This window comes from Lampetra fluviatilis, chromosome 76 (assembly GCF_964198595.1).
Source record: "Lampetra fluviatilis chromosome 76, kcLamFluv1.1, whole genome shotgun sequence".
NCBI classification, from domain to species: Eukaryota; Metazoa; Chordata; class Hyperoartia; order Petromyzontiformes; family Petromyzontidae; genus Lampetra; species Lampetra fluviatilis.
Window position 1 is genome coordinate 814,581 of NC_136350.1, and position 12,938 is coordinate 827,518.

The window sequence follows — 12,938 nt, forward strand, 5'->3', positions numbered from 1 at the left end:
ATATGGCATCTGTGCAAGACAGCCCTTACCTGAAACCGCATTGGGGCTCCGCAAGCCTCTCCTCAGCGTGCCTAGCAAGGCGATGTTGAATAACCTCCGAGCAAATGCTGTGGTAAGCCTCCTCTTTCTCCGACGTGGGACACCTCCTCTGTCAGCCAGGTTCTCTGGGGAGGTCTGGATCGTGTACCCAAAGCAGCCATTGCAGTTGCATGAGCCACAGTCCTAAGCCTCGCCGATTTCCCATCGACATCAGGAGGAGTGGAGGACGATGCCAACCCCAGCCGTAAGCGATGATGAAATTTTCGCTTGCAACTTTCATCAGCTAACTGAGACCATGCCACTAAGGGTTTGAATGAGGTCCTGGGTGTACACCCACCAATGGAGTGGAAGAATTTCAGGCGCATTTTACAGATGACAAGTCGATGGTAAGTGGGCAGATCAGCTCCATGGAAGGTCCTGGTGTCAAGGACATTGGCCCACATCCGCTGTTCCATCAATATGTAGTCCAGCAGATGTTCAAGCAGATGTTCTTGCTTGGACCCGGCATGCATCCATGATATTGTGTGGATGCGCTGATGCTGGAACAGCGTGTTGGTAATTACAAGCCCATGGGCTGCACAAAAATCTAGCAGCCTCCTGCCGTTGTTATTGAGCTGATCTGTCCCATGCCTTACAATCACTCCAGACCAGGTGCCAGTATCATCACCAACTCGGGCATTAAAGCCTCCCAACAAGATAACTTGATCCTGAGAGGCAACTTTAGCTCGCACCTGTGACAGGAGGTCATAGAAGGCATCTGACTCATCGGCATTGCCTGCATCCCTCCACGGATATTCGTCTTTGGTGGGGGCATAAGTAGCCGAATGGCTCACAAGGCTATACCTAATAAATTAACTTGAAATGAAAGCCACGACCACCACTCCTTGCCTTTGGTTGATGGGAAGGCGAGCCCAAAATAGCCTAGGGCTTACAGCTTTCCACACCTCACCGCCACGCTCCCATGCCCCCTTCATTCTTTTGTTCAGAAGAAGAGCCACTCCCTGTTGTTTGGCAGTCTCCTGCCCCAAGAAGAGGACTGTCCACCCCTCATGGTGGAAAGAGCCAGAGCCGGTCCACCGGACCTTCTGAATATCACAGAGATCCAGGCAGCACCAATCTAGCTCCTGACAGAGCAGTGGCAGCCTCTCCTCCGCAGTGAGCCTTCGACCATTGCACGTGGCCACACGTAGTGGTTTTTTGTTGTTTCTGAAGGAGCCCCGAGGGTAAGGATTCAGTCTCCTGGCTCCACCAAATGGGGTTTGGCGAGGAGACATCATAGACGCCTGTCCCCCCGGGGCCTCCGGCAAGAGCTTATTAATTTTTGTTGTGGTTTTGTGGTAATTAATTGAAGATGCATAGGTTACCAGCCCATCGCACCCGTCCAGAGCCCCCATTTGGCTGCTGTTGTGGGTACAAACGCCATGAGGGGAAAGGCTAATCTAAATTGGCCCTCCCCCAACTGCACTGCCTACCACAGCGTTGCCGCTCGGTACCACGAGGAGGTAGGGGGTTGTTTTTGCCCACTCACACCCACCCACTCACACTCAACCACCCACCTACTATCACTCACCCACCTACTCACCCACCCACCCACTCACCCACACTCGTGCACTCTCACTCACCCAGCCACCCGCCCACCCGCCCACTCACACTCGCTTATCCACCCACTCACACCCACCCACCCACTCACACTCAACCACTCTCACTCACCCACCTGCTCACTCACACTCACCCACCCACTCACACTCACCCACCCACCCACCCACTCACACCCACCTATTCCCACTCAACCATCCACCCACTCACACTCACCCAGCCACCCACTCACCCACACTCACCCACCGACTCAGACTCACCCACCCACCCACCCACACACACCCACCTATTCACACTTAACCACCCACTCACTCACACTCACCCAGCCACCCACTCACCCACACTCACCCACCCACTCACACTCATCCACCCACCCACTCACACTCATCCACCCACTCAAACTCACCCACCCACCCACCCACTCACACTCACCCACCCACTCACACTCATCCACCCACTCAAACTCACCCACCCACCCACTCACACTCACCCACCCACTCACACTCACCCACCCACTCACACTCGCCCACTCTCACTCAAACTCACCCACCCACTCACACTCACGCACCCACTCACACTAGCCCACTCTCACTCACCCACCCACTCAAACTCACCCACCAACTCACCCACTCGCCCACTCTCACTCACCCACCCAGGCACACTCACCCACCCACCCACTCACACCTACCTATTCACACTCAACCACCCACCCACTCACACTCACTCACCCAGCCACCCACTCACCCACACTAACCCACCCACCCACTCACACTCACCCACCCACCTACACTCACTTGCCCACTCACACTCACCCACCCACTCACACTCACCCACCCACTCACACTCACCCACCCACTCACACTCATCCACCCACCCACCCACTCACACTCATCCACCCACTCAAACTCACCCACCCACCCACCCACTCACACTCACCCACCCACTCACACTCACACTCACCCACCCACTCAAACTCACCCACCCACTCACACTAACCCACCCACTCACCCACCCACTCAAACTCACCCACCAACTCACCCACTCGCCCACTCTCACTAACCCACCCACGCACACTCACCCACCCACTCACTCTCGCCCACTCTAACTCACACACCCACTCACCCACCCACTTAAACTCACCCACCCACTCACCCACCCACTCACACTCAACCACCCACCCACTCACACTCACCCACCCACCCACCCACACCCACCCATTCACACTCAACCACCCACCCACACTCACCCAGCCACCCACTCAACCACACTCACCCACCCACTAACACTCACCCACCCACACTCACCCACCCACTCACACTCACCCACCCACTCTCACTCACCTACTCACTCTCACTCAGCCACTCATACTCACCCACCCACTCACACTCAACCACCCACCCACTCACACTTACCCACCCACACTCAACCACCCACCCACTCACACTCAACCACCCACCCACTCACACTCACCCACCCACTCACCCACTCGCCCACTCTCACTCACCCACCCACTCACCCACACCCACCCATTCACACTCAACCACCCACCCAATCACACTCACCCAGCCACCCACTCAGCCACCCACACTCACCCACCCACTCACACTCACCCACCCACCCACACTCACTCACCCCTTCTTCTCTATTCACGTTCTATTCGAAAGAGCTATTGCCCAAAAGGTCACCTGTCAGTGTTTCATCTGAGGGCTACACAGCGTGTGCACTGATGAGCGGGGACACCACACAGCAATGGGATCACCTCGCAGTGAGCGTTAGGCTTTGGAAAGCCCACCCACTTATATACCAACTCTCTCTCTCTCTGTGACCGGGCTGCCTGGCTGTCTGGTTACTTAGTTCAGCGTCAGAATCTTTATTTATCCTGGAGGAATCCGATGAGCTATGAAGCACTTTTTCACAGACGTCCGGTAAGGGGCACGAGGTTAGAACGTTACAACAACACAATACACAAACACGTTGGAGTGCAAAGGTAAGAAAAACACTTCAGCAAAATATAAAAATGTAAGTATAACCTATTTTTTTTATCTTACCAGGACAAGACCACTGAGCTATTCGCTCGTTCAGAAGCGACCTGGCAATCACAAATGATAGCAATAATAATAATAGTTTCACTTTATATAGCAGTTTCATCATGTCAATAGCATCCTGCAACGCTCGACGTTAATTATATATACAAGGGCCACAAGTCATATACGCAGTTGGCTACGAAAACACACGTAGAATCTGTATTGATACTAGAGGAATCAGATGAGCTATGAAACTCTTTTTCACAGATGGACATACCGACAACTACGACTACCAAGCAAAAACTACAAAAAAATAATAAACAAATTAAGAAATGGGCCCCATAACAAAATGCAGCACAAACAGCAACAACAAGAAAAAGTTATCACGACAAAATTGGCTCGACGAAGCGACCACCGTGACAGGAATGTAACCACGCTGCCATCATCATCATCCTCCGCAGCCCTTCACATCGCTGATGGAGCGCAAGGTCGCGGCCTTGAGAGGCAGGGAGGGGGGGATCCACAAACAGCAGCGGCGGGACATGGCGGTGATGCTCCCGGCCGCGGCGCCACGGTCACAGCAGGGGCACCTCGACCTACCGGCGAGGCACTTACATCAGCTGTGCGCATTTCTTGCATTCAGCTCTGGCCACCTCCCCCCTCCTCCACCCTCCCTCGTCACCCCTCCCTCCTACTCCCTTCTCCCCCTGCCCCCTCCCTCATCTACCCATCCCTCCTCCCCACGCCCTCCTGGCAGGTCTGGTGTAGTGGGATAAAGTGTGGGAATTCCAACACTCTACAGAACGGGGAGAGAACATACAGACTCCACACACTCACTCACACACTCACACTGACACGCACTGTCTCACCCACTCTCACTCACACACTCACCCACGCACTCACGCAGGGAGACAACACACAGACTCCACACACACACTCTCACTCACTCACACTCTCACATTCACTCACACTCTCACTCACACTGACACACACACTCTCACTCACTCACACTCTCATATTCACTCACACACTCACTCCCACTCACTCACACTGACACTCACACTCTCACTCACTCACACTCTCACATTCACTCATACTCTCACTCACTCACACTGATACACACACTCACTCGCACTCGCTCACACTCTCATATTCACTCACACTCTCACGCTCACTCACACACACTGAAACACACACTGAGAAACTCTCACTCACTCACACTCTCACATTCACTCACACTCTCACACTCACTCCACACACTGAAACATATACTGACACACTCACTCACACTCACTCACACTCCACTCACATTGGCACACTCTCACACACTCAATGACTCACTGACACACTCACTGACACTCTCACGTGCCCGGCATCACCACACTTTCTCAGCCACCCGCACGGTTGCTCCTCAGAGGTGGAATACAATATAGCACCCACCTCCACGGACATAAAGCGAGAGACCCAGGGCTCAAACCCAGGGTATCTACCGTGTCGGGTCAGTGTCTCTGACACGGCCATTATGAACCCCCTAAGTAATACTCAGAGAGACCCAGACCCAGGGCTCGAACCCAGGATATCCACCGTGTCGAGTCAGTGTCTCTGATACGGCCATTATGAACCCCCTGAGTAATACTCAGAGAGACCCAGACCCAGGGCTCGAACCCAGGGTCTCCACCGTGTCGGGTCAGTGTCTCTGACACTACCATTATGAACCCCCTGGGTAATACTCAGAGAGACCCAGACCCAGGGCTCGAACCCAGGGTCTCCACCGTGTCGGGTCAGTGTCTCTGACACTACCATTATGAACCCCCTGAGTAATACTCAGAGAGACCCAGACCCAGAGATCGAATTCAGGATATCCACCGTGTCGGGTCAGTGTCTCTGACACGGCTATTATGAACCCACCGGGTTATACTCAGAGAGACCCAGAGCCAGGGCTCGAACCCAGGATATATCCACAGTGTCAGATCAATGTCTCTGACACGGCCATTATGAACGCCCTGAGTAATACTCAGAGAGACCCAGACCCAGGTCTCGAACCCAGGCTATCCACCGTGTCGGGTCAGTGTCTTTGACACGGCCATTATGAACCCCTCTGGGTCACCCGTGCACCTCCACTCTGATTGCGTCTCGCTCATTCATTATCAGGGGGATGGAGGAAGCGGGGGGAGGGGGGGATTTGCGGGGAGGGGGCTGGTGGGGGGCTTGGTGAATGTTTCGTAACAAATGGGAGGACTTAATTATGAATTTGCTATCACTTTAAAGGGGCTGCGTGGCCATACAAAAACACAAGAGACAAAGATGCCGCGTAGAGCCTTCAACAGGCTGCTGGGGCAAGTTCTGTTAGCGAGCTCACACAAGACCGGCACTGTGGCATACGAAAGAGTGGGTGACCAGCACCATGCCCGGCAATAGTGATGTTTACACATTGCACCAAGTATTCATTTGAGGCTGAGTCGACCTAGGGGAGGCCCAGGACCGGTTCAGATAATCGTCACTGGTGGTGGCCGTGAGCGGGAATCGAAGTCGGGTCGCCGGGCTCGTAGCACAGTGCACTAACCACTACCCTACCGCGCACGCACACACACACAAAGACGGGCACGCGTACACACACAGGCAGACACAAAAGTGACGCACACAGACGCACACACACATAAACACCCAGCCTCGCTCGCCCATAAATAGGAGCGCAGATCGCTTTGGCGCATTCGTAGTCTCCATCACCAGCGACGTGGCCGGTCCCCTTGGCTCCAGCCTCATCTCACACCCACAGAGGGAGTGGATACATCATATTGACCAGCTAGTGAGACGGACTCCTCACAACGCGTGGGGCTACAGGGACTCACAACACGTGGGTCACACGGACTCGTGTAGAGGCATCGACTGCCCAGGCACACAGGTGGAGGGTTAGGGCTCTACACGCACAGGTAGGATCACTCAGTCAGTGAAACACTCTCTCCCGGTCTAACACTCTCTCCCAGGCTCACACTCTCTCCCAGGCTCAGTCTTACACCCTCACACACACATTATCTTTGACACTCGTTCACACCTATTCATACACACTCTCTCGTTCACACGCACTCTCTTACCCACTCACCCGCAATCACACAGTCTCTCTCACATGCACTCTGTCAAACACTCACCCACACACACACTCGTTCACACACTCTCAAAGCATCACACGCTCTCTCACACACACACTCAAAAACACACGCTCCCTCACACTCACTTTCTCACACACTCACACTCTCTCACGCATCCTCGCACACACACTGACACCCTCCCACACATAATATATACAAAATATATTGATAACCAAGGGAACTATTATCGATATACATTGAGAACTGCATATATACACACAGAATAGGCACACGAATAAATATTCTACTGGGCATACATAGTGAGAGTATAGACGGGCACAGAGAGTGACGCACAAAGCTACTGCACAGGAGAGTGGCCATGTGGCTAACACTCGCATTCACCACGCTCTCCTTGTGCCTCTGTATCGGGAGCGAACCCTCACACAAACCCGTGTCCAACCATGACCCTGGCGTAGTCCTGGGCGGTGGCGGCAATGTGGGCGGAAACACATCCGACCGAGTATCATGTGACCGGGCGCCACGTGGCCAGAGGGAGGAAGTAGAATCTGATGGGAAAAGTTTAAATGGCGGCGAGCACATGAGAGAGAGGAGGCGGGGGGATCAACTCGTAGTGGTTGGGGAGTCGTCTCGCAACCGGTCAAGTGCGGTCGAGGTTGGCGCAGGGGCGTCGGAGCTGGTTAAGAGAGTGTCAGAAGTCGAGCGGAAAATATCGCAGCTAGGAAATGTGGTCTCAGACTTAACGTTGGGAGCGTTTGCGCTGGGCACAGAATTTCCGGGCATCGAAAGCGAAACGTACAGGTTTTGTGCAAAAGTGTTTCGTTTTGGCATGGAATCGGGCATTGGAAAGGAAAACTCAGCTTTTTTTAAGAACTTGTTAGTGCTTGGATTAGAGTCATTGGATCTTGGAATGGACAGTTCCGACGGTGAGAGAAAGGCAGTCAAATTGGTCATGAATTCAGGCTTTTCAACAGAGCAGCTAAATCATCGCATGGAAGCATTCAAGTTTGCATCAAAACCATCTAATTTAGGGATAGAGAAGTCTGCCTTTGACTCAAAAGAATTCCACTTTGGCACCGAATCAAATTTCGGACCAGAGTCCAATTTTCAGAAGCAGGCATTCGAGTCTGGAACAGAGCCGTCAGATTATAGAGCCAGATCAATTGATTTCGGAACAGAGTCGTTGGATCTCGGAGCCGAAGTCTTTGAGCTGGGTGCAGATGCATTGGACTTTGGAGCTTGGGCCCTGCGTCTAGGGGCTGGGGCACTCGTCCACGCAGCGTTGAGCGTCGTGTCCGAGAGCGAGGCCTTTGGCAGCCTGAGAACAGCGTGCAGCGCGGCGCTGTCGAGCCACAACGCCAGGGGCTCTGGATACGCGCAGCAGATGTCCCACAGTGGCTCAGGCGAGAGCACCAGTGAGAAGATGCCACGGGCAGTCCTCACCGGAAGGTCGTCGAAACGAAAATCACCCGACAGCTCCATCACCAATCGGTTGTGGACTTTTGTCAGGCGGCAAGTCACTGACTTACCTTGGGAGAGAACGAATGAGTCAGACCAGACTCGTGTCGCGAGATTGCTGCTGAGCAAATGGATTCCGCTGCCGCTGAGGAAATCAGCCCTCGAAGAGAGCTCCATAGAAGCAACCTCGGGGAAAGACCACGGGGTGAGCAAGGAAGGACCGGAGGGTGCATCGTCACAAGGGGCAGCATCGACTGGAGGATACGTGGCGATTGGGGAAGGTGAGGATGGAGAGGTGGAAACGGAGGAGAAAGTTGGGGCATCGATGGCGATCGTCGCTGGGGCAAAGCGTCGGGTGAGGAGGGGCTTCACATACCCCGGCACGCTGTGGTGCGGGGCCGGGAACAGCGCAGACAACTTCGATCACCTGGGTGAGTTGGAGGTGGCACGGCCGTTGCTTACTTCACAATGGACATGGGAGATCCCGTGAAACGATTCGCCAAAAAAACACAGGAGGCCACGTGCGCCATAAACCACGGGGCCAACATTTAGCACAATTGGAAAATTACTCGCGAAATTAATTCAATGGGTATAAAAATAGAGTGATATCGCCCCCTCCCCCCACGCTGGAATACTAAATACAATAGCCACCTGTGAAACATAGCGCCTTGGTAATAGCCATGACGCTGTCAAAATGATGCAAACAAAGCAAATGTGCAAAATCATTTGTAAGTATTATGGGAGACTGGTCTTCAGATCGACCACACTCAGAAAAATTGTAGCAGATTTTAAAGATTTTCCACCTTCCAATCAGATTGAGCACCCTATGTCAACTCCCCCCCCCTTGTGTAGCTCCTCGCCAATTGAAGTTGAGAACGCTATTTGAACTCATACGACCTTTAGACCAGGTAAGCATGTATTTACTTAATTAATAAGAGAGTTCGCCCTCTCGGTGTCCCTTACAAAAGGAATCGTTGCCACTCTTCAGAAGCACGTAGTTTTCACCGCTACTTTTCAAAAGCATTTATGAACTTAGGGTCCATTATTAAGGCCACATTCCAACTGAGATAAAATATATATAGTTACCTGTTTTCAATTTGTTAAATAAATAGGATGCCTTTTCACGGCATAATTTACTATTGGGCATGAATTTACACTGAACAATAAGAGAGTATTAATCTGACTGAGACTAAATAATTCACACTAAACTCTATGGTAGCCTTAGTCTGGCTTTGTGAGCCTCAGTGATTAGCACTGAACACTATGAGAGCCCTAGCCTTGCTCTGTGAGCCTTAGTGATTAACAAGTAATGGTGAGAATGGCATTGCGAAAATGCACGTAGATTTCCTAATATGGATTAACAACACTCCCACTTCATGTTATATATCTTACCCTAGATAAGCAACATACAAGGCAGTTGCCTAGATTCATAATATATAAGCGCCATTCCTTTAGATTTCCTACTATAATTTAGCAACATTCCCGCCACAGTCCAATCATAAAGGCTCAGTATTTGTGATGTGTGCATGTCTTTTTTAATTGTGGGGAGCGGCAGTGTAGCGGTTTGCGTTACGGACCCGGTGACCAGAGTTCAATTCCCGCTTACAGCCAACACCAGTGACGATTATCTAACCCGGACCTGGGCCTCCCTTAGGTCGACTCAGCCTCAAATTAGTACCTGGAGTGGTGTGAAAACATCACCATTGGGAAGGCAAAATAGGCCGGGCGTGGTGCTGGCCACTCGCCCCCACGTGTCGATCTTCATCAGTGCTGCGCGCGAACAGCACTTGCGCCAACAGTCTGTTGAAGGCTTTAGGGGGATCTTTGTATTTTAATCGATGATGGCTGATGGAAGAGACTGCGGCTGTAATCATGTGGACTTTAAAGATCTCGTGACACAGTTGAGAAAATACTTCGTTGGCCACGTGTGGAGATGAAGTCAGAATCAGGGTCGGGCATTCAGTAACAGCCGTATAATGCAATGTGAATACGAGACGGTGATGGTCCTTAAGAATAAACAGCACGAAGCAGTCCTTAAAGAGCCACCGCAGGGAGCCTCCCACTGGCTCTCTCTGCTCGGCTGGGGACCTCGAGGCCACGAGATTGGCCGAGAGGTTTCGAATTGGCAAGTGCGAGATGATGGAAGGGGTAACGGGGGTTATGGGGGGGGGTGGGATTGGAGTGGGGGGCGGAGGGGAGGCAAGAGACCCCTAAATGGGATTCACACTCACGACCAATAAACTAAACTAATAAACGATTACATTAATTTTATTTTTCCACGCTATGAAACTCTTTTTCAGAAGCGACCTGGCCACAAACGATCGCTCAAAGAAGTGGTTTATCACGTGGAAATGTATAGCATTAGCCAAATACTCTGAAGTGCATGTTGATTCGAAATTTGGAGGAAAAATCCAAGCGACCACGGGGAGGGAGAGAACACGCAGAACCCAAATATACGGCAGAGTCGGGGCCGAACCCATGACCTCCTGCATGCCAGGCGAGAGAGATAACGTCTCAACACCGCGGCGCCCGTTAACCAGCGAGGAACACTGGAACCGGTCCTGGGGGCCTAGACTTAGGTCGACTCAGCCTTAAATGAGTATACCTGGTGCGGTGCATAGTAGACATTGGCACTGGCGGCCAGGCTGGCGTGGTGGTTGTGGTGGTTTTGCTCCACCACCCAGGGGTGTGCCACTACGCCGAGCCCTTCACAGGCGTTACTGCTGCTGCTTGCGAACTAACAGCACTTGACTCGAGAGTCCCTTTGAAGGCTACATGGGGGACCTCTGTTTTCTCCGGTGCACCCACAGGCGAGTTCGAGGAGACGGATCGCTGCTGCCGCGACCATGACCACTGCGAGCACGTGATCGACGCGTTCCGATACAAATACGGACACCGCAACCTCCGCTGGTACACCATCTCGCACTGCGCGTGCGACCACAGGTGAGTCGCAGTGGCTCGGAGATGTGAACTACCTTGCCTGATATACATGAGGTTGTGGGTTCGATCCCGACCCTGACGCCTGCTGTATATTTGGAGTTTGCATGTCTTTCTCTCTCTCCCCGTGGTCGCGTGTATTTTCCTCCGGGCCCTCCGGTTTTCCCTGTGTAATAATCTTTCGGGAGACGGCTTCGGAATCAGTCCTTTGATTTCCAGTCCACAATACACTTTGCTCACTCACTCTCCGTTGCTGGCAGACAACGGAGAGAGGACAGACTACGCACTAAGTCCCCACCGCGCACGTGGCACCCCGAGCCCCCGTCCGCGCGTGACCCTGTTCTTGTCAGTTTCAGTCTGCTCCCGATCGTTCTCTCTCACTCGCTCTTAATACCTTCGTCACGTGGTTCCCCCGCCAATCGTTCATGGACAGCTTCGACCATTCTCGATGGTTCCCTGTCAATCCCGGGACCACGCCCCTCATCCGGCTCCCCATTAGCTGGGGCCCCGAATAGCTAGGCCAATCACTCATGATGACCTGTCGTGATCACGCGTGGGCCATGGTCCTTATCTCAACCCTTATTGGCTACAAGCAGGACCGGCAAGCCAATCCCCACGTGAACCCTCTATGGCTGTTATTACACCTGCATATATCGAAATAACGCGTTGATAGCATTTGGCTTCTATAAATTTCCACATGCTGGTATACCACTTTGTTGGGCTACCGTTTGTGATGGCTAGGCCGCTTCTGGAAAAGAGATGTATTGCTTAGTGGGGACTTACTGGGTAAATTAATATTATTTAGTTGAGAGTCCGGAGGTGTTCGGCCGTGTGAGATACATCGGTGGCACGTCGTGCCACGTCGTGTCTTGTAGTAGTGGAGTGTATAGTAGTCTGTCTGTATGTTAAACTTCTTCCTCACCGTACATAGCCAACACTACATGGGGAGGCGTTCCCTAAAGCGTTAATTCTTACGTATTAGCAATAAAATATATGATTCATTACAATATCAGTATTATTTACTGTTCTCACTAGTGCATCAACCTGATGTACGTATGTTGAACTTCTTTGGCACCGTACTAAATCAACCGTGCTAATCGGCGGAGGAGCAGGGGAAGGACAACAAGCTAAACGCATAATGCGATTCTATAGGATGTTTGTCAATCTAGATTATGTAAAGGTGCAGAGCTCCAGCGGCTTCCTAATATCGGAAGGAGGAGCGTTCCAGACGGCCGCAAAAGCGCATCTTAAAGCATGCAATGTGGAGACCGCCTTTGTTCGATTGTTAGCCAAAAGCCGCTGCTGTGAGGAATTTATGGGAGAGGTTGTACAAGGGGGGGGGGAGTTTAGGGGGGAGGAAGTACATGGGGGGGGGGGTACAAGGGGCGAGGAGTACAAGTTGGGAGGGGGTTCAGGAGACTTCATCCACGTGTGTTCCGAACTCCGCATCCCGTACGAGGCTCCTTCCTCCTCCGCCCCACTGATTGCATCGCTATCGGAACAGCAACTCGGCACGGACTCGGGTCGCCGGGTTCGTAGTTCAGCGCATTAACCATTACGCTATCGCACCCCACCAGCTCTACATACACTCACTCATACACTCACTCACTAGTTCACTCACCCACACTTATCAGCTCCACGCACTCACTCACACTCTCACCAGCTCACTTACCCACACACTCACTCATACTCACCAACTCACACAAAAAAAACAAAGATCCCCCATATAGCCTTAACAGACTGTAGGGGCAAGTGCTGTTAGCGAGCACCTATGAACGGT

At 52.4% G+C, this 12,938-nt stretch overlaps 1 protein-coding gene across 2 annotated transcripts in view; it reads left to right on the forward strand.

Annotated features, from left to right (window-relative positions):
• The first annotated feature begins 6,315 nt into the window (after positions 1–6,315).
• Positions 6,316–12,938, forward strand: part of PLA2G3 (phospholipase A2 group III) — a 29,530-nt gene continuing 22,907 nt past the window's right edge. Inside the window, exons 1-2 of one of the 2 annotated variants that reach the window (XM_078883978.1) lie at positions 6,316–8,652; positions 11,032–11,164. In XM_078883978.1, coding sequence (XP_078740104.1) covers positions 7,125–8,652; positions 11,032–11,164 — 1,661 coding nt within the window. In that variant the 5' untranslated portion in view covers positions 6,316–7,124. The remainder of the gene's footprint in view (positions 8,653–11,031; positions 11,165–12,938) is intronic. The other variant, XM_078883977.1, reaches the window with a different exon arrangement.